This window comes from Manis pentadactyla, chromosome 12 (genome assembly GCF_030020395.1).
Source record: "Manis pentadactyla isolate mManPen7 chromosome 12, mManPen7.hap1, whole genome shotgun sequence".
Taxonomy (NCBI): domain Eukaryota; kingdom Metazoa; phylum Chordata; class Mammalia; order Pholidota; family Manidae; genus Manis; species Manis pentadactyla.
The window spans coordinates 58,078,200-58,101,890 of record NC_080030.1 but is presented as its reverse complement, the minus strand read 5'-3'; the positions used below and the strand labels follow the sequence as shown (position 1 = coordinate 58,101,890).

Sequence of the window (23,691 nt, the reverse complement as noted above, 5' to 3'; positions counted from 1 at the left end):
AAAAGAGCCAATTGAAATCCTCCAGTCCAATCCCATTATCTTACAGACAAGGAATCTGAGGGCAAGGTTAAATACTTTCTCTTGGGTCAGAAAGCTAATTAGGGACAGAGTTGGCAATAAATCACTTCCATGAAAAGACACGCTTTCAAAGTGAATTCAATTACTTTGTACTTTCGAGTGGCTATTAAGAACACCCATGTAGCTAGACAGTCTCCAGTGTTTCTGTGAAGTAGGTGGAACCCAAGAGGATCTAGAAAGAACTTTGCAACCCTGAGCAATCTAGTCAACAATCCTTAAAACGTGTTAATTTCAATCGGCTCATTATCGTTAGGGACGGTGTTCCTACCAACATTTTTCTGTACAAAATTACAGCTTCAGCCACAGTAAATGTCCAAGTGTTTTCATCTGTTCTCTAGTAGATAAAAGAGATGTAAAAGTTCAGATATACTTGGGTATACAGGTAAAATTATTTTGGTCTTTATAAACTTTGGATGACAAATTCCCAATGAAGAGGATTCTTACGACTTTATATATTTTTTCTAGACCAAGAAACATCCGTTTTGTCAACCAAAGACAAAATCCAGGAGTGCTAGTGGCAATGCTTTGGTATTAAGAATTTAGTGACCAAATAGACTGTTGCAAAATATTTAAAAGGAATGGGAAGAATTTTCACCTGAGGCAGACTTTCAAAGTGAATTTCTTTCACACAGTGAACAGAACTATCTAAAGATCCAAACATTTGCTTTTAGGAAATGTGTTTAAATTAGTAAAAGATAAAAGAGAAACATTAGTAAGCCAAAACGTCCTATAGAGCGGGACTGGAATGGGTGAAAATACAAATCCTTCAGTCAAGTCAATACCAAACACCTGCGAGTTTAAGTGAAACAGAAGGTGAACCCGGGACTGAGAACTAAAGCGGAGAGTCTGTGGGAATGTAACCTGATGACAAACCAAAATACTATTTCCTTCACGGAAAGAAAAATCACATCAAGGAAAATATGTTTTGAAATATCATTTCAGGAAAAAAAAAGGAAGAAAATATACTGGCAGAGAACAGAGATAGTTGTCAAATCATATTGCTTCACACTGAGAATTCCCACAATTTACTAAATTTGGTCCTGATGTTTTACACATTTTCAGAAATAGAAACCCTGTATCATGCTTGCTTTTTCAGAATGTGTTAGTGCTAAAGTTCCCATTTGTTGGTGGCCTTTTATTCAGAAAGGAAGGCATGAACATAATAGGGAAACTGAGCAGCAATCTTTATTGAACACAGTACATGAAGCCAAATGTTCACGCTATGTGTCCAGGATGGGAAAATCCATTTTTGAAGGACTGTTGCATGGTTACACAGTACTCTGGCCTCAAGGATATTTCATGGTGGTTTAATGTCAATTATTCCTAGATTTTCTTGTCTTAGGAAACATTCTCCCGAATTAAATCATTCAGATTTATGAAGGCCACCAACAGAAGAACAGCCATGTCTAATTTCATGGCAAGCAAGATACTCTGTTCAGTAGTTAAGAATAAAACTTAGCCTCTCCCTTCCTGTGTCTATTGATGAAGAGAATGACCATCATTTGTTTTTTTGTTTACCTCAGCTTCATATCTCTCTGGCAGGAAGTTTTCAAGGTGGTCTCCCTACATGAAATGAGTGAAAAATCTAGGTCTTTATTTAAAACTCTGACTGTCTAGAAGGAGGGCTGGTTTGGTTTCCCTCAGCAACCCAGAAACCTAACAAGATGATCAACAGATTAGCAATTGTGTGCTGCTAGTGATATTTGCTTGACAAACACTATGTGCCAGGAACTGTTATAAATACTTTAAAAATACTAAACTCCTTTGATCTACTTAATAATCAAAACAGCCCTCTTGGTTGAGAACTACTATAACCACTTTCTAGATGAGAAAACTAAGGCACTAGGTAGTAAATAATTTGCATGAGGTCACACAAGTAAGTGACCCTCTCTTAAAACTCAGCAGTGGTCAATCTTTTAGTATGACTCTCTGTCCTCTTCTGGGCCTAAATAGCAGTTGTCAGTAAAAAGTCATTCAGAGAGCAACATTGAAAATAAATGGTCTGATAATAATAGTTGGGCTTATTAAGAGTTTTCTATGTGTCAGGTATTGTGCTAAGTGCTAATAAAATTGAAAAGAAAAAACCCTATTTAATCTTCAGTCTCAACAATCTCATAAGGAAGGTGTCATTCCCATTTAAATGATAAAATTGGGCTCTGGGTGACTAATAACTTTTACATAATGGAAAGAAAGGCTTTAAATCTGGATCATCAGAGTACAGAACCCATATTTTCTACCACGAGTCTTACTGACCCCCTATGGAAAAGCTGATCCTTTTAGGCAAGATGACTAAAGGATGATGATTCAGTCAGGTTGTTTTTGTTTTTAATTCTCTTTAACATAACTGGCCATCAGCAACTATTTATTAAATTGAATAAGACACCACAGTAATCAAGACAATTTGGTACTGGCACAAGAACAGATCCATAGACCAGTAGAACAGAATAGAGAGTCCAGATATTAACCCAAGCATATATGGTCAATTAATATACAATAAAGGAGCCATGGACATGCAATGGGGAAATGACAGCCTCTTCAAAGGCTGCTGGTGTTGGCAAACTAGATAGCTACATGTAAGAGAATGAAACTGGATTATTGTCCAACCCCGTATACAACAGTAAACTCAAAATGGATCAAAGATCTGAATGTAAGCCAGGAAACCATAATACTCTTAGGAAAAAACATAGGCAAAAATCTCTTGGACATAAACATGAGCAACTTCTTCATGAACATATCTTTCCAGGCAAGGGAAACAAAAGCAAAAATGAAAAAGTAGGACTATATCAAACTAAAAAGCTTCTGTACAGCAAAGGACACCATCAGTAGAACAAAAAGACATCCTACAGTATGGGAGAATATATTCATAAATGACATATTTGATAAGGGGTTGACATCTAAAATATATAAAGAGCTCACACACCTCAGCAAACCAAAAGCAAATAAGCCAATTAATTTCCAAAGAAGAAATTCAGATGGAAAACAGACACATGAAAAGATGCTCCACATCATTAATCATCAGACAAATGCAAATTAAAACCACAATGAGATATCACCTCACACCAGTTAGGATGGCCAACATTCAAAAGACAAACAACAACAAATGTTAGCGAGGATGTGGAGAAAGGGGAACCCTCCTACGCTGCTGGTGGAAATGTAAATTAGTTCAACCATTGTGGAAAGCAGTATGGAGGTTCCTCAAAAAACTCAAAATAGGAGGGGCGGAACATGGCGGCGTGAGTAGAGCAGCGGAAATCTCCTCCCAAAACCACATATATCTATGAAAATATAACAAAGACAACCCTTCCTAGAATAAAGACCAGAGGACACAGGACAATATCCAGACCACATCCGCACGTGAGAGAACCCAGCGCCTCGCGAAGGGGGTAAGATACAAGCTCCGGCCTGGCGGGAGCCGAGCGCCCATCCCCCCAACTCGCGGCGGGAGAAGAATAGGCAGAGCGGGAGGGAGACAGAGCCCAGGACTGCCGAACACCCAGCCCCAGCCATCTGGGCCAGAGTGCAGGGTCCTGGAAACTAGGAAAACAGGGCAGCAATAACACTGAGTGGGCACCGGAGGCCGGGCGCCGGAGGACATAAGAAAAGCGAGCGACCAATTCTTTTTTTTTAATTTTTTTTGCTGTTTTGTTTTGGTGAGCGCTTTTTGGAAGTCTTAAAGGGATAGGGACCCCAATACTGGGGAAACAGGGCAGCAAGACCGGTGAGCAGTTGCCTGAGGCTGGCGCTGAAGAATAAAGAAAAACGAGCGGCCATCATTTTTTTTTTTTTTTTTGGTCGTTGTTTTGTTTTGGCGGGTGCTTTTTGGAAGTCTTAAAGGGGCAGGGCGGGCCACTTAATCCAGAGGTAGGGAATCCGGGATCTCTGGGCACCCTAACCCCTGGGCTGCAGGGAGCAGGGAGGCCCCTTACGGAGATAAATAGCCTCCCAGCAGCTCCTGCTCCAACGTGACTCCACCACTTTGGAGTAGCTGCCCGAGCCAGGCCACGCCCACAGCAACAGCGGAGATTAACTCCATAGCAGCCGGGCAGGAAGCAGAAACCCTGTCTGCGCGCAGCTGCGCAGCACAAGCCACTAGAGGCCGCTGTTCTCCCAGGAGAGGAGGGCCACAAACCAACAAGAAAGGAAGTCCTTCCAGCCGTCACTCGTCCCAGTTCTGCAAACTATTCCTATCACCATGAAAAGGCAAAGCTACAGGCAGACAAAGATCACAGAGACAACACCAGAGAAGGAGACAGACCTAACCAGTCTTCCTGAAAAAGAATTCAAAATAAGAATCATAAACATGCTGACAGAGATGCAGAGAAATACGCAAGACAAATGGGATGAAGTCTGGAGAGAGATCACAGATGCCAGAATGGAGATTGCAGAAATGAAACAAACTCTGGAAGGGTTTACAAGCAGAATGGATAGGATGCAAGAGGCCATTGATGGAATTGAAACCAGAGAACAGGAACGCATAGAAGCTGACATAGAGAGAGATAAAAGGATCTCCAGGAATGAAACAATGTTAAGAGAACTGTGTGACCAATCCAAAAGGAACAATATCTGTATTATAGGGTTTCCAGAAGAAGAAGAGAGAGGAAAAGAGATGGAAAGTATCTTAGAAGAAATAATTGCTGAAAACTTCCCCAAACTGGGGGAGGAAATAATCGAACAGACCACGGAAATACACAGAACCCCCAACAGAAAGGATCCAAGGAGGACAACACCAAGACACATAATAATTAAAATGGCAAAGATCAAGGACAAGGAAAGAGTGTTAAAGGCAGCTAGAGAGAAAAAGGTCACCTATAAAGGAAAACCCATCAGGCTAACATCAGACTTCTAGACAGAAACCCTACAGGCCAGAAGAGAATGGCATGATATATTTAATACAATGAAACAGAAGGGCCTTGAACCAAGGATACTGTATCCAGCACGACTATCATTCAAATATAACAGTGGGATTAAACAATACCCAGACAAACAAAAGCTGAGGGAATTTGCTTCCCACAAACCACCTCTACAGAACATCTTACAGGGACTGCTCTAGATGGGAGCACTCCTAGAAAGAGCACAGCACAAAACACCCAACATATGAAGAATCGAGGAGGAGGAATAAGAAGGGAGAGAAGAAAAGAATCTCCAGATAGTGTATATAACAGCTCAATAAGCGAGCTAAGTTAGGCAGTAAGATACTAAAGAGGCTAACCTTGAACCTTTGGTAACCACAAATTCAAAGCCTGCAATGGCAATAAGTACATATCTTTCAATAGTCACCCTAAATGTTAATGGGCTGAATGCACCAATCAAAAGACATAGAGTAATAGAATGGATAAAAAAGCAAGGTCCATCTATAAGCTGCTTACAAGAAACTCACCTCAAACCCAAAGACATGTACAGACTAAAAGACAAGGGATGGAAAAACATATTTCAAGCAAACAACAGCGAGAAGAAAGCAGGGGTTGCAGTACTAATATCAGACAAAATAGACTTCAAAACAAAGAAAGTAACAAGAGATAAAGAAGGACACTACACAATGATAAAGGGCTCAGTCAAGTAAGAGGATATAACCATTCTAAATATATATGCACCCAACACAGGAGCACCAGCATATGTGAAACAAATACTAACAGAACTAAAGGGGGAAATAGACTGAAATGCATTCATTCTAGGAGACTTCAACATACCACTCACCCCAAAGGATAGATCCACTGGGCAGAAAATAAGTAAGGACACGGAAGCACTGAACAACACAGTAGAGCAGATGGACCTAATAGACATCTATAGAACTCTACATCCAAAAGCAACAGGATATACATTCTTCTCAAGTGCACATGGAACATTCTCCAGAATAGACCACATACTAGGCCACAAAAAGAGCCTCAGAAAATTCCAAAAGATTGAAATCCTACCAACCAACTTTTCAGACCACAAAGGCATAAAACTAGAAATAAACTGTACAAAGAAAGCAAAGAGGCTCACAAACACATGGAGGCTTAACAACACGCTCCTAAATAATCAATGGATCAATGACCAAATCAAAATGGAGATCCAGCAATATATGGAAACAAATGACAACAACAACACTAAGCCCCAACTTCTGTGGGACACAGCAAAAGCAGTCTTAAGAGGAAAGTATTTAGCAATCCAAGCATATTTTGAAAAGGAAGAGCAATCCCAAATGAATGGTCTAATGTCACAATTATCGAAATTGGAAAAAGAAGAACAGATGAGGCCTAAGGTCAGCAGAAGGAGGGATATAATAAAGATCAAAGAAGAAATAAATAAAATTGAGAAGAACAAAACAATACCAAAAATCAATGAAACCAAGAGCTGGTTCTTCGAGAAAATAAACAAAATAGATAAGCCTCTAGCCAGACTTATTAAGAAGAAAAGAGAGTCAACACAAATCAACAGTATCAAAAATGAGAAAGGAAAAATTACGACGGACCCCACAGAAATACAAAGAATTATTAGAGAATACTATGAAAACCTATATGCTAACAAGCTGGGAAACCTAGGAGAAATGGACAACTTCCTAGAAAAATACAACCTTCCACGATTGACCCAGAAAGAAACAGAAAATCTAAACAGACCAATTACCAGCAATGAAATTGAAGCGGTAATCAAAAAACTACCAAAGAACAAAACCCCCGGGCCAGATGGATTTACCTCGGAATTTTATCAGACATACAGGGAAGACATAATACCCATTCTCCTTAAAGTTTTCCAAAAAATAGAGGAGGAGGGGATACTCCCAAACTCATTCTATGAAGCTAACATCACCCTAATACCAAAACCAGGCAAAGACCCCACCAAAAAAGAAAACTACAGACCAATATCCCTGATGAACGTAGATGCAAAAATACTCAACAAAATGTTAGCAGACCGAATTCAAAAATACATCAAAAGGATCATACACCATGAGCAAGTGGGATTCATCCCAGGGATGCAAGGATGGTACAACATTCGAAAGTCCATCAACATCATCCACCACATCAACAAAAAGAAAGACAAAAACCACATGATCATCTCCATAGATGCTGAAAAAGCATTTGACAAAGTTCAACATCCATTCATGATAAAAACTCTCAGCAAAATGGGAATAGAGGGCAAGTACCTCAACATAATAAAGGCCATCTATGATAAACCCACAGCCAACATTATATTGAACAGCGAGAAGCTGAAAGCATTTCCTCTGAGACCGGGAACTAGACAGGGATGCCCACTCTCTCCACTGTTATTTAACATAGTACTGGAGGTCCTAGCCACAGCAATCAGACAAAACAAAGAAATACAAGGAATCCAGATTGGTAAAGAAGAAGTTAAACTGTCACTATTTGCAGATGACATGATACTGTACATAAAAAACCCTAAAGACTCCACCCCAAAACTACTAGAACTGATATCGGAATACAGCAAAGTTGCAGGATACAAAATCAACACACAGAAATCTGTGGCTTTCCTATACACTAACAATGAAGCAACAGAAAGAGAAATCAGGAAAACAACTCCATTCACAATTGCATCAAAAAAAATAAAATACCTAGGAATAAACCTAACAAAGGAAGTGAAAGACTTACACTCTGAAAACTACAAGTCACTCTTAAGAGAAATTAAAGGGGACACTAACAGTTGGAAACTCATCCCATGCTCGTGGCTAGGAAGAATTAATATCTTCAAAATGGCCATCCTGCCCAAAGCAATATACAGATTTGATGCAATCCCTATGAAACTACCAGCAACATTATTCAATGAACTGGAACAAATAATTTAAAAATTCATATGGAAACACCAAAGACCCCGAATAGCCAAAGCAACCCTGAGAAAGAAGAATAACGTAGGGGGGATCTCATTCCCCAACTTCAAGCTCTACTATAAAGCCATAGTAATCAAGACAATTTGGTACTGGCACAAGAACAGAGCCACAGACCAATGGAACAGACTAGAGAATCCAGACATTAACCCAGACATATATGGTCAATTAATATTTGATAAAGGAGCCATGGACATACAATGGCGAAATGACAGTCTCTTCAACAGATGGTGCTGGCAAAACTGGACAGCTACATGTAGGAGAATGAAACTGGACCATTGTCTAACCCCATATACAAAAGTAAACTCAAAATGGATCAAAGACCTGAATGTAAGTCATGAAACCATTAAACTCTTGGAAGAAAACATAGGCAAAAACCTCTTAGACATAAACATGAGTGACCTCTTCTTGAACATATCTCCCCGGGCAAGGAAAACAACAGCAAAAATGAATAAGTGGGACTATATTAAGCTGAAAAGCTTCTGTACAGCAAAAGACACCATCAATAGAACAAAAAGGAACCCTACAGTATGGGAGAATATATTTAAAATGACACACCAATAAAGGCTTGACGTCCAGAATATATAAAGAGCTCACACGCCTCAACAAACAAAAAACAGATAACCCAATTAAAAAATGGGCAGAGGAACTGAACAGACAGTTCTCCAAAAAAGAAATACAGATGGCCAACAGACACATGAAAAGATGCTCCACATTGCTAATTATGAGAGAAATGCAAATTAAAACTACAATGAGGTATCACCTCACACCAGTAAGGATGGCTGCCATCCAAAAGACAGAGAACAACAAATGTTGGCGAGGCTGTGGAGAAAGGGGAACCCTCCTACACTGCTGGTGGGAATGTAAGTTAGTTCAACCATTGTGGAAAGCAGTATGGAGGTACATCAAAATGCTCAAAACAGACCTACCATTTGACCCAGGAATTGCACTCCTAGGAATTTACCCTAAGAATGCAGCAATCAAGTATGAGAAAGATCAGTGCATCCCTATGTTTATCGCAGCACTATTTACAATAGCCAAGAATTGGAAGCAACCTAAATGTCCATCGATAGATGAATGGATAAAGAAGATAGATGTGGTACATATACACAATGGAATACTACTCAGCCATAAGAAAAGGGCAAATCCTACCATTTGCAGCAACATGGATGGAGCTGGAGGGTATTATGCTCAGTGAAACAAGCCAAGTGGAGAAAGAGAAATACCAAATGATTTCATTTATCTGTGGAATATAAGAACAAAGGAAAAACTGAAGGAACAAAACAGCAGCAGAATCACAGAACTCAAGAGTGGACTAACAGGTAAGGGAAAGGGACTGGGGAGGATGGGTGGGTAGGGAGGGATAAGGGGGGGGAGAAGTAGGGGGGTATTAAGATTAGCATGCATGGGGGGGTAGGAGAAAAGGGAGGGCTGTACAACACAGAGAAGGCAAGTAGTGATTCTACAACATTTTGCTATGCTGATGGCCAGTGACTGAAAAGGGGTTTATAGGGGGTACCTGGTATAGGGGAGAGCCTAGTAAACGTAATATTCATCATGTAAGTGTAGATTAGTGATATAAAAAAAAAAAAAAAGGGCAGTTCCTGTGTGGTAACCTCCAATGAGTTCTACACGAGAGTATAAAGGGCATATAAAAGTGTAGGCAAAGGGTCTGTTTGTGTTTATAGAGAGGATCAAAGCCTAATTGGGCTACCCCTAAAATGAACTAAGATACGATATGAAAGAGAACTTCCAACATCAGCACTCTCGGGAAAACTCATGCCAGAAGATGATCATCAAAAAATCCCAACAAAGATCCACACACTGCTACAGCTGTAGATGCACTCATCCCACCAGCTCCTGGACTTGCCATGGGAATGAAGAAGGAGATATCTAAGCTGGCCTGTGCATACAGTAAAACAACAAATTTGACTGGATCTATACTGTTGGAACTCAACCAAGAATTAGGAGAAGTGCAAATTGTAGCGCTCCAAAATCTTACAACTACAGACTATTTACTGTTAAAAGAACATATGGGATGTGAACAGTGCCCAGGAATGGGTTGTTTTAATTTGTCTGATTTTTCTCAAACTATTCAAATTCAGTTAGATAATAACCATCATATCATTGATAAGTTTTCACAAATGCCTAGGGTGCCTAACTGGTTTTCTTGGTTTCACTGGAGATGGCTGGTAATTACAGGTATGCTTTGGTTATGTAACTATACTCCTATTATGTTAATGTGTGTGCGCAATTTAAGTAGTAGCTTAAAATCTATACATGCTGAAGTTACTCTACAAGAAGATATGTCAAAGAAATAATCAATCTTCCCATGTTTTCTCCCGTCTGCTACTTCTATAGCTTTTCTTCTTCCTTCCTAATTACAACGAATTCTTAAATAGAATTCGTGCCTCATATCAAATTTACCGAGTATCATAACTCCTCCAAGTGGTAAAGATACCTCAAGACAAATGCTGGGCATAGAAGCCACAGGGCATAAATATGCAAAGAAATAAAAAGCTAACCATTTCAAACAATAAGGCTTCTCTCTCACTTACCAACTTAACATTTCCCTGTATGGCCCCGGAAGATGACTGGTTAGCCAGAGACGGGTAAGATTCCTCAAGGGAGGAACAACCTAAGACAGGCACAGTCGCAGGGGGGTCATCAGGTGAGAAATTGGGGATCAACAGAGGTGAGGCTTAGAACCTCACCCTCCCTGTTCTGAGAGAAATCTTCTGCATATGTGGATGTTTTATTGCCCTTGTCTAGCTTGGATTAACACATAGTCTACAGGCACACACCTGATCATCTACATTTGCTCTCTTACAACACTAAACTATGTTTCCTACCTTTATGTTGTATCTACCTACCACTTCAGCATTTTATTAAAAATAATAAAGAGAGAAATGTGGTATCCACATATAAATCAAGTATAAAAATCAAATGTGTATTCATATTTGAACTGACTGTTTATAGTTCATAATGCATGAGCAAAACCAAAAGTTTCTGTGATGACTGCCCTTGTACTGTTCACCATGTAACTTATTCACTATGTAAGAATTTGTTCTCCATGTAAGAACTTGTTTGTTATGCCTCAGAAGATTGGAGACTGACGAAAATTAGGCTTGGGGTGGATTAATGATTGTGCATTGAGCATTGACTCCCCTATACAGAATTTTATTGTTGTTAACAACCATTTGATCAATAAATATGAGAGATGCCCTAACAACAACAACCAAAAAAAAAGTACACACTTCCAATTGTAAAATAAATAAGTAACCGGGATGTAATGTATAGCATAAGGAATATAGTCAAAATATTGTAACAACTTGGTATGGTGATAGCTGGTACCTAGAATTATCATGTATATAAATGTTGAATCACTGTGTTGTATACCTGAAACTAATGTAATGTAATACTGTGTGTCAACTACCCTTCAATAAAAAATAATTATCTAAAAAAAAAAAAAAAAAATCAAATGAGTATTCATATTTGAACTGACTGTTTATAGTTCATAATGCATGAGCAAAACCGAAGGTTTCTGTGATGGCTGCCTTTGTACTGTTCACCATGTAAGAACTTATTCACTATGTAAGAATTTGTTCTCCATGTAAGAAGTTGTTTGTTATGCCTCAGAAGATTGGAGACTGACGAAAATTAGGTTTGGGGTGGATTAATGATTGTGCATTGAGCATTGACTCCCCTATACAGAATTTTATTGTTGTTAACAACCATTTGATCAATATAAATATGAGAGATGCCCTCACAAAAAAAAAAAAAAGTACACACTTCCAATGGTAAAATAATAAGTAACCGGGATGTAATGAATATTGTCAAGATATTGTAACAGCTTGGTATGGTGATAGCTGGTACCTAGAATTGTCATGTATATAAATGTTGAATCACTATGTTGTACACCTGAAACTAATGTAATGTAATACTGTGTGTCAACTACCCTTCAATAAAAAATAATTATCTACAAAATAAAAAATAAAATAAATAAAAAAAACTCAAAATAGAAATACCATTTGACCCAGGAATTCCACTCCTAGGAATTTACCATAAGAATGCAGTTTCCCAGTCTCAAAAAGACATATGCACCCCTATGTTTATCGCAGCACTATTTACAATAGCCAGAAATTGGAGCAACCTAAGTGTCCATCAGTAGATGAATGGATAAAGAAGATGTGGTACATATACACAATGGAATATTATTCAGCCATAACAAGAAAACAAATACTACCATTTGCAACAACATGGATGGAGCTAGAGGGTATAATGCTCTGTGAAATAAGTCAGGCAGAGAAAGGCAAGTATCAAATGATTTCACTCATCTGTGGAATATAAGAACAAAGAAAAAAACTGAAGGAACAAAACAGCAGCAGACTCACAGAACCCAAGAATGGACTAACAGTTACCAAAGGGAAAGGGAATGGGGAGGGTGGGTGCGAAGGGAGGGATAAGGGGATTAAGGGGCATTATGATTAGCACACATAATGTAGGGGGGTGCAGGCACAGGGAAGGCAGTATAGCACACAGAAGACAAGTAATGATTCTGTAGCATCTTACTATGCTGATGGACAGTGACTGTAATGGGGTATGTGGTGGGGGAGGCAGTCTAGTAACCATAATGTTGCTCATGTAATTGTACATCAATGATACCAAAATAAAAAAATTTTTAAAAAAAGAATGGAAATTCATAAAAAAAAACAACAAAAAACAACAAAAAAAAGAATGCAGGAGCCCAATTTCAAAAAGACATATGCACTCCTATGTTTATTGCAGCACCATTTACAATAGCCAAGATATAGAAGCAACCTAAGTGTCCGTCAGTAGATGAACAGATAAAGATGTGGTACATAAACACCGTGGAATATTATTCAGCCGTAAGAAGAAAACAAATCCTACCATTTCAACAACATGGGTGGAGCTAGAGGGTATTTTGCTCAGTGAAATAAGTCAGGCAGAGAAAGACAAGTACCAAATGATTTCACTCATTTGTGGAGTATAACAACAAAGTAAAACTAAAGGAACAAAACAGCAGCACTCACAGACTCCTAAAGGGACTAGCAGTTACCAAAGGAAGGGGGTGGGGAGGCAGGAAGGGAGAAGGGGATTAAAGGGCATTATGATTAGCACACATAATGTACAGGGGTCACGGAAAAGGCAGTATAGCACAGAGAAGACAAGTAGTGATTCTATAGCATCTTACTACACTGAATGGACAGTGACTGCAATGGGGTGTGGGGTGGGGACTTGATAATATGGGTGAATGTAGTAACCACAAGGTTGCTCATGTGAAACCTTCATAAGATTGTATATCAATGATGCCTTAATAAAAAATTTTTAAAAAGTAGCCATAAAAAAAAATTGAATGAGACATAATCATGTTTAAACAAATGAGTTAGGAGTTGAGTTTCTGTATCAGGAGAATTCCCTGGCTACAAAAGCTTCTAAAAAAAAAGCAGTGGGTTAAGCCCACTGATATCCCCAGCTTCCAGTAGAGTCTATCCAGCCATTACTGTTTGGTGATGATGACACTATTACTGCCTGAAGAAAGCAGGAAGAATCACTTTCTCCAAAAAACTTCTAATGTAGGGTAAAGTTAAACATTTGGTAAAGCTTAAATAGAGTCATGTTCAAATATGGAGAGATGGGCTAGACAGTGGGTCTCAAAAGGAAAACACAGAGATGATCCCATATAAGAAGTTCGGTTTTAATATAAATTACCAAGAATTTTCTAGCTTACAATCTCCATATGTCTTGAAATGATGGGCTGTCATCTAACAATACAAACATTTTACAGTCATAATTTTAAATATTTCTACACAAAATACAAATTGATAAATTAGAATTTCAAGTGAATTGGAATCACTAAAAATTTTTACCATAATCCCTTCTTTCCTGCATATGAAACTATTTATATTTATTAGTTTATAATTAGTAACTATTCACCTTTATATTTTTTCCCTTTAGTAGTAAATTTTATCATTGCATGATTCAAATTTAAGTTAAAATATAATTAATATTTTTAATTTTAGTCATTCTCAATAAATATATTCATGACCAAACCATGGATATATTTTATCTGTTTAGTTTTGTAGTTATGACAATTATGAAATGTATATTGGGCCGTATTACTAACACTAAAGCTGAAATTATGAACTTTTTCTTTGCTTCAAATAGAGTCCAGACAACAAAAGTGATTTCACACACAATGTGATGAACATATTCTTAAAACTCACTGCTAATAACACACAACATAATGCAATATAAAAGCAATGCTCTTTTTTCTAAGAAAGTAATTTTTGTTTACATCAGAGAAGAACTGGGGCTTTGTGATACAGTGACTTGTGGGACATAAATAATAAGTGGAAGCACTTAGCTGATAGCTTTTCAAAATACAGTTTTTGAATCTATGAAAAACATATATTTTTCCTGAATTATTAGAAATCATTTCTCCTAAGGAAAGGAGAATGAAAATTAGGTAATTTCTTCAGGTAAGTTGTAGCTGTATTAAATCTAGAAATTAGAAACATTAAAATTTTATTGTACAATTGGCATAAGCTGTGAATTAAAACTGTTTTTGAAAGTTGGTCTCAAAATTTATACAACCTACATGTTTTGAATTTATTTTCCCAGTAGAGCTTTCTCTGTTTTGGGGTTTTGGGGTGTGTGTGTGTGTGTGTGTGTGTGTATTATCCTACTTGAATTCATTTTTGAGTTAAATGTCTCGTAACACTTAATGACCCTTAAAATCTTTCAGGGTTTAGCACACATTCAAGACTCTATTCTGTAAGCGGTATTCTTAAGTAATAGCAGAATTTTAATTTTAGTCACCAACTCTCTGCCTCTGGAACAACAAAAGTTTGCATAAGTATCCTCTCTGAGACCTACAGCTACTCCCTCAAATCCCCTACTGCTCAGGGGAAAAGCTTTTCTCATTTTACAGATCTCCAACACAGGAGAAAATGCTCGAAAGCCTTTCAAGTCACTGAGATCCCTCTTGATACCCAGTGAAGACAGCAATGTGAGCCCAAAAGTATAAATCAAGGACCTATTTTGTGAAATATTTGCTTTTATTTCTGAACCTATACTTCTATATTTGTCCCTTAAACCAGGTTCTAATAAAATTTGTTGCAAATGATACACAATAATATATGACACACAATGTATGTAAATATAACCTTCTCTTTTCCGAGAAGGAGTTTTCATTGGTATAAGGGAAGGCCTTAGACTATACGTTATGTAAGACTAGAATTTGCATCCCTTTCTCTGGTGCAAGAAACAGAAAAAAGCATTGCACAAGGTAAATGGCTCATCCGCAGTCACATTATTGGTTAAGTCTTCTGATTGTAAAAATATTCCACAAATAGTACTGCTTACTAATTCAATAAATATTCCCTCAACCTGCTCTTCTTGCTCTCTAAGTTATGAATTATTCTACAAACAAAAGGTAGATCTGTGCCACTAGACACATGTATTAGCAATTAACAAATTATGGAATGTACTCAGTGCTTCCGTCTCTGCCAAAATGCTTTGAGGCTCCTGGGAAAATGTCATGACCTTTTACAGATGAGGAAACCAGGGTCCACAGAAATACCCCAGAGTGATTTACCCAAGAGGACAAAGTCCACATGCAAGTCAAACCCACACATTGCCCTCTAGATTCCAGATTCTAGAATCTGCTTCTTTGTCCCATCTACACTGCTTTGTTACAGAATCTGCGGCTGACAAAAAGTCAGGAATGTCTGGCCTTCTGAATGTTTAGAGTATTTTGTATGTACTGTTTAATTCTATCTTATTCTTTCTTGTGTCTTGGTCATGTCTTCCACTGAAGGTTCTTTGAAAGCCTGGATCATATCTCCAGCTCCCAAGGAACTGCCAAACAATTCCTAGCACAGAGCGGAGGACCTGCACATGTTTCAAAGTATTTGTTCATTCAAAACAAATTTTTGAATGATGCAAAAGTTTTGAGAGACCAATCTTGGGGAAGGTGAGGGAATTAGATGCCATAGGCTAACTGGACTTATTTATCACTCAATTCTGTATTTTTTTAATCCACAGAAATGTATTAATTTTCTTGTTTTCCTGTTTTCAAAAATATATTGTGACAATTATTTCTATGACCATATCCAGTATTTACAATGAAGTAGACACTCCCAAACAATATTGGTGGGAAAAAATGTATCAATATATAAATATATTACCAGATAAAATTTTTCAATATGTAAATATATGACTTTAAATTGCAACTCCAGTAACTGCAACTGTAGAACTGTTGCCTAAGAAATGGCTAGAGGTGTTCAAATGCATCCCCAAAGTTTTAACGTGCAAAATTAGTCAGTGACTCTTAACAGAGTATCAATCAGTTAAATTGGTTCTTCACTCTTTAAAAAAACTTTTACATAATGAAAATCATTTCTTTTTGCTTTAATCTTAAGAACAATGATTTTTCCTCCATTCGCACAGTTAGCCTGTGTGTGAGTCACATACCTGTATTACATGATGCTTTTCCTGGAACACAGGAATCTTAAACATTTGGCACCAGTATGTTGTACCTTTGTTTGGGATGGGAACCTGTCTTAATAAAAAGGGGAGGAGGACATAAAGTCACATTCTGTTGACATGCTATTAAAGACAACGTAAGTAAAAACCCTGAAACACTTTAAATAAACCCGCCCCTATGAGAATAAAACCTGAAAAAACTTACGTCCTGATTTACCAGGTCAAAATATGGTATGGGTATAGATGATATACTGGTTTTTTCCGGATTCAATAACCGCAGACTCTTGGTGCCACGATTGGAGGCATGGTACTTGGGACCAGTTTCGCCCACGTCTTCATGGTGGTAAGCCCAGATCACTCTCACAGTGCTCTCCTGGTGATCAGACATGGGCACGGTTATGTCTCAGGAGAACACTTCCCTTACCACTGAGCTGAGTTTAAAGAACTCTATTTAAAGCAGGATACAGAAGTAGAGAAAAGAGAATAATGACATTTGGAGTTCACAATATGGTCTCTAACACTAGTTGTGTAAATTTGATTTAGTCATTGAGTATCCAAATAAATGAGTTTCTGTTTGGAAGAAATCATCTCCCTCAACACAAATTATCTCAACAATTTTTTCCAAATCAAGTAAAGGGCAGTTTACTTAGTACTATAGTTATGTTTTCATGCATATTGCAATAATAAATCATTGCCATGTTAAAACTCTAAACTAGCAACTAGTAGTTACCAACCAAATATTCTTGTAAAGCAGCAGGAATTTGGGAAAATTCAGATTTGTTCAAATGCCATGAGCATTTTAAGGAAAAACAATAAATAAAATTAAAATTAAAATTAAAATTATTTTCCAGGTCAGGACTTTTACTTTCATGATAGATTTTTCCCTGGCTCTAGGCTGAGTCACATGTATGAATTACAGAAAGTGCAAGTGCAAGCAGGATTTCTGATTCTGGGTTTGTTTATTATCCTAGAATCTATCTATGGTTGTTTTACGAATCCTGGGAATTCCCAAGGGATGGATGGGGGTATCCCAACTAGGGAAAGTACTGTCAGTGAAATTGGTTTCCATTTAGGAACCAAAAGAGATTGCCCAAAGAGTGGGCAGAGTTTGCTGGGTATAAATAAATTATTCAGTCCTCCCACAGATATAAGTTCCTTTGCCAGATCTTCATTAATAAGAATTTGAAAATAAATAATAGAGGAAAAATTATTTATTTTGAGAGCTATATTCTTTCTTAAGTCAAAGAACCATAATTATCTGCCAGTTAAAGTATAATTGCACTGTATATTACATAAAATATGATCCATGTCTTTGCATGTGTTTTCTTTTACTCTTTATGCTGAATGTTAATCAAAATTGCTTCAGACTTCTACATTCCCATTGTTAAAAATTTGCTTTACCAAATAAAAAAAAGATAATTTTATTGGCTTATACAAAATGAAATTGATCCAAGAAATTCATGGAAACTTCTAGAGTACCACATGAATTACAGACCCTCTAAATGTCTAATCTGCATATGCATGCAGGTATTAATATTTGCATATAGTCTGACAATAAGAAATCTTGTATAATATTATCAATAGGCAATTTTAATCAGTCTACTTATCTTGATTTTAGAAATTTACCAAAATGAATCAGTTACAAGTCAGATGAATTATACCCTAATATTCAGTATCACCATTCTCTCTTGTGTAATACATTTCTTTTCCAACCTTTTGTCTATTTTCAAACTTTACAGAGAGAAGCTAAAAGCCTCTAAGGATAAAATCATACCCACTTTCAACAACTTCAAAAATTTAGATTCACAAAAAAATTGGCTTTATTGAACTTTATATTCTAAATTTTTTTGTATGGCTTCTAAAAGAATTTTAAAATATTACAATGGAATATGTAAGTTTGTTGTTAAAGGTTATGTTTAAATATTTGTTCCTTTTATTCTGCAAAGCATTTCATGACTGTACATGTACAATTTATTCATGCATCTACTCACTCATTGACTCCTTACCGTTATACTCTTGTCATTTATGTCACATGTATGCAGTTCTCTGGTAAATTCAATTACTGTGTGTGTACTATTTTCCATGGCATATTCTAGATGGTAATCCTGCTGAGCATCTTTTTTCAACTCTCTATTTGCATTTGTAAAATAATCCTGTGAAAAAAATATGGAGAAGAAAAATCAGGATATCCTAAATTCAGAATGAAAATAATTTAGATTAAGAGTTTTTATAGGACCTTAAAAAACTGATTCTGGGGTTGCCTATTCCAAAATCCTGAATCTATAGTCACCTTTAAAGTCTTGGAAATTTTCAAGGGGCTGGAGTATCCCAAATAGGGAATCAGTTTTCTAGGAAATTGGTCCATATTCGAACTCCTGGACCTTCAGGGGATGTGCTGTGGATTTCTAATATCATGGAACATCCAAAGAGATGGAATGAACAAACATTCAAGATCACTGAACACTTTTCCTTCATTAAACAAATGAAAAGAGGAATTTCAGCCCTGTGAATGGCTTGCTCCACTGTGAAAATAACCAGTTAGTGACAAAGACAGAACCTATCCAACCAATCCCACAGTCAGCGCTTTTTCCACTATTAAAGCAAGTGGAGCCCTCCCTCACCACTCCTAAAAGCAAAGAGACCCATACTGAGGTTGCCGGTTGTTTTAGTATGTGCTCAGGTGGCACATGCTTATTAAAATGAAATTCAATGGAAAAATGTGCAAAAAAAGAAAACTAGTTGAATTATAAGATATTAAAAAACTGGGGGAATTTTGTTTGCATGGATCAGCTACAATTTTTGTACTCAACTAGTTCAATGGTGTATACAGATTACTTTTGGGAGACAAACATGCAATGGAGGGGGCATGGATTTGAAATCAAATGATGAGGATCTGACCCCCAGATCTACCCCTAAATATCCTTGAAGAGTTGCTGAAGTAAAATTCTGTGAGCTTTCATTCTAACTTCAGTAAAATGGCAATAATACATACCTATTTTATGGACTTTTAAAGATAAGTCAGTGCAATGGTATATGGGGGAAAAACCTGCCTAACATGGTTAGTGACCATTCAATGCTAATTTCACCCCTCTTTTGCAGTATAGTTTGGTTTTTATCCAAAAATTTTCCCTTTGTTCTTTATCATTAACTTAAACTATGCTCCAAGGTATAAAACTCATGGTGTTAATTTTCATCACTTACAGAACACATAATAATTGCCTTAATTATACTGGGTTTTCAGTATGTAATGATATTTTATTTTTTTAAAATCACAAGGAGTTGATTGAGAGTATACATGTTGAAACAATTATAATTCTTTTTACTAACATAAAAGTTACATTTGAAGAAATGATTGCTATGCTTGGCAAAGAAAATACTGTATACAAGAAGAAAACTTTAAATTATATGTACATGTCATACTCAAATTTGGCATTTTTATTCCTAGTACTTTTAAAAGGATTTATCAAATGTGTATATATTTGACACCCAGGGTACCAGATCTAGTTATTGTTCAAACCCCACCCTATAGACAATGCACAGAGCCTAACTAACTTTTTTTTAACTCTGGTAACAACTACAACTTATTGAGTAGATACTTTTCAACAGGCCCAGTTTAAGCATGTATTATACATCTATTGACACATATGCACGTATAACTCATTTAATCTGCATATCATGTCTATGAGATAAAACTATTTTCCTGTCTCACAGACAATGACACTGAAGCATAAAGAGATTAAGCATCCTGACTAGGATCGTACAGCTGGTAAGAAATAAATCCCAGATTTAAATCCACACTATCTGACTCAAGTCAGTATCCTTCTTCACTGTTTTACATAGTGGCCACTGCACTCCTGGAAAAGTATGAGTTACTTATATTTTTCTGTTTACAAAAAATATCTACATCAAGGATATTTTACATAAAATGTTACTTTACTGCTAAAGTTGGAATTTGTCAAAAAAAAAGTATTCTGAGAACTGGGTATAATTGTGACAACAATCCAAATGAAATACTGCTATGATACTGTGATTTTCCCACTTTTGATCTCAAAGCTTTTCAATATGTAAATGAAATAATGCCTACAGAAAACAACAGATTTAGGTAAACTAACTGTGCCTTTACACTGAGTTCAAATTTCATTACATGAGTCAAGCAATTATTTTTACAAACAAAAGGAATATAATACAAAATGCAATCAGTTTAAAGAGTAAAATAGTTATCTTAGTCTTGCAAGTATGTTTCCAAAACCATTAGTCCCACAAATTATCCAGCTGACTTGCCAATTTTCCATTCATTCTATTTCCACTCACCAATACCAACTGATTCCTTCCAACTAGTCTGTCTTTTCCGGGCTTTTCAGACAACTTAGCTATGAGAAAATGGGAAAAACGTCACTCAGGTCTTACTGAAAATACCCTGAGCTCATCTGCCTGTAAACCAATGAGTGTTCAATATTTAGAAGACAGCTGTCAACTATATCAAAGTTCTGGACTCCTGGAAAAATGTGATTGTCTAAAAGAAGCTGATACATTCTACCTTATTGAGGGAAAACATAAATCAATGTTATTAAAACTGTAATTGAAATGTGAAATATCCTAACCACTACTTGGAAATTCCATTACAGTTTTTTTACATTTTCCAATTTTTAGGACCTATGTTGAGACATATCTTCAGATTTGATAATAATATACCTTAGCTATTCAAATAGTATAATTAGTTACATGTTTATTTCCTCCAGATCCTTTGAATGCTTGGAATGTACATGTTAATCTCTTGCTGTTTTCTCAGAATACCTCCAAGACAAATAATTCTAAACCTTCTCAACAGAGGACGCCAACATTTCCCTACCTTCAGCTTATGATCATGTATCTCACTTTTTTAAGTGAATTTCAATTCTGACACATGAGAGCACACATCTTGCCTTCTTTCTATCCTATATAATATGCACTTCATGGAATTATAATAAAAAATCTAAAAGAAAGCAGGAAAAGAGAAACATAAAGAACAGATGGGACAAGTAGAAAACAACCAGATGTAATGAAATAAAAGAGAAATATTATAATAAACTCTACAGAAATTAAAAGGTTAATAATATTATGCAAATCTGGATGTAAAAAACCTGGAAAATTAAGCTGAGAAACAGGCAAAGTCCTTCTAAGATACAACCAGCAGAACTTACTCAAGAAAACAGATACTCTGAATAGCCCTGTAATCTACTCATGGGCAAAAAACCTTCCTACAAAGAAAGTTCTAAGCCAAAATGCTTTTACTTGGAATTTTACCAAATACTTGAGGAAAAAGTAACATTGATTTTCACAAACTCTTCCAGAAGATCAAAGAGCAAGGAACACTTCCCAACTAATTTTTTGATTGCCAGTATTACATACCAAAATCAAAGACATTACAAAAAAAAATTACAGATCAGTATCTCTCATAGGTCCAGATACAAATTTTCTTAAGTATATATATTAGTGAATAGAACCCAGTGATATTTTTTAAAGGATAATATATCATGACCAGACAGAGCTGGTGTCACAGTAGAAAATGAATCAATATAATTCCTCATATCTAAGTGTAAAAAAGGAAAACCATACAACCATCTCAACAAATGAAGAAAAAACATGTGAAACATTCATTCATGGTAAAATCTCTCAGAAAACTAGCTACATTGTACTTGATGTTCCTCCCCCCCAAGTATGGAAACAAATACATCTTGGGAACAAGGCAAAGATGTCCATACTCTCATTTCCATAAGGCTCCACTGTTGATTGTCCACATCTGACAGTTTATCTCTGTTATTTCCATTTCCTAACTATAAACATCACTGTTCTGTCCCTGATATTATAGTCCTCTATCTTTGTATTTCATTCTTTGGGAATCTCATCTACCCCAAGAGTTTCCAGTCATCACCTTTATTCAGTATCACATATCCAAAAGTCTACTGGATAACATGGAAGTCTTATTGTCACTTCAAATGCAATACATCCAAAATTGTATTCACACTCTGTCTGTAAAGGTGTTCCTGATTTTCTTTCATTATACTGCCATTCTCCCAACCATCCAAACATGAAACTATAGTGTTCTTTAACTTCTTCCTTTATTACTCACACCTCCACAGATCCTATTAGTTCTTCCTTTGAAAAAAATACCACATCTTCTACTTTTACCCCATAGTAATTCTCCTATTTCATTTCAGACTTGTATCACCTGCATATTTCTGTCAAGGTCTTCCTTGAAAATTGCTCTCAATGTGCCATTATATTTTATTCAACAGTATATAGTACAAAGTTATATAATTTACATCGAAGTTTCTCTAAAATTTAGCCTAACCTGGTTTTCCGGAGTGTCTATTATTAACCTCACCACATGATCTCTATTACCTACAAATATTCTGCCTTTTCTGAGCTCTTTGCTTTTGTTCACATTCTTCCCATCTCCCCTACTTTCTTCACTCCACTGAGATATCCTCTCCACTAACTCCACCCATTGAAATACTTCCTTCTCTTTAAGATCAGGATTCTACCTCCCCTATGATGTTTCCTTTGATCATTCCGAGTGGAAGTGATCATTCTCTTTTTGAATGCTTATTCCTCTATTTGCACTCCTAGGTAGCATGCAATTCATTCTAGACACATTACCTTCTCAATCATGCAGTAATTGCCTAGAAATGAAAAGCTAATCTTGTTAACTCAGTTATGAATTTGTACCTTTAATACAGTTGTTTACATTGTAAATGGAACAGAAAGAGGGAGATAATAGATTATACTCCCAATTGCTCTCAATTATATTTAAATATGGTTAAGATCTGGTGTGGAATGTGTTTAACCAGAAGCTAAAATGAGTTTGGGTCCACATGATCTACCCTGCAGACATCTGGCACTGAAATCTGGGAATGTTGTTATGACCTCTTAGCCCCTAAATGGACATGAATCTTATGGAACTGACATCAGCACTTAGGAAAAAGAGTTAATGCATGTAACAACTCTTTGTAATCCTTTTACACTAGGAGAGCATTCCCTACCTATTTAAAATAAATTAGATTTAAAAAAAAAACAGCTCTGAGAGAGAGAAACCATGTTTCAGAATGTTTTCTAATGTGAACTTATATCCTCAGTGCCTAACAGAGTGATGTGCATATTGCAAATGCTTATTAAATATGTGTAAGGGAGCATCCTGCCTTCACTTTTGCCAAATCTTAAGTAAGGGGATAATTTTGAAAATGAAAGATAAGAACTCAACAACCATCATCTGATACTCCCATCTTTGTGGTGTGGGAATACACTTA

The 23,691-nt window shown here is 36.6% G+C and overlaps 1 protein-coding gene across 1 annotated transcript in view; it reads right to left on the bottom strand.

Annotated features, from left to right (window-relative positions):
* MOXD1 (monooxygenase DBH like 1) overlaps positions 1-23,691 on the bottom strand; it is a 92,823-nt gene that overhangs the window by 49,153 nt on the left and 19,979 nt on the right. Inside the window, exons 2-4 of the mRNA XM_036903775.2 lie at positions 18,412-18,558; positions 16,611-16,778; positions 16,394-16,477 (exon numbers count right to left, since the gene is read on the bottom strand). Coding sequence (XP_036759670.2) covers positions 16,394-16,477; positions 16,611-16,778; positions 18,412-18,558 — 399 coding nt within the window. The remainder of the gene's footprint in view (positions 1-16,393; positions 16,478-16,610; positions 16,779-18,411; positions 18,559-23,691) is intronic.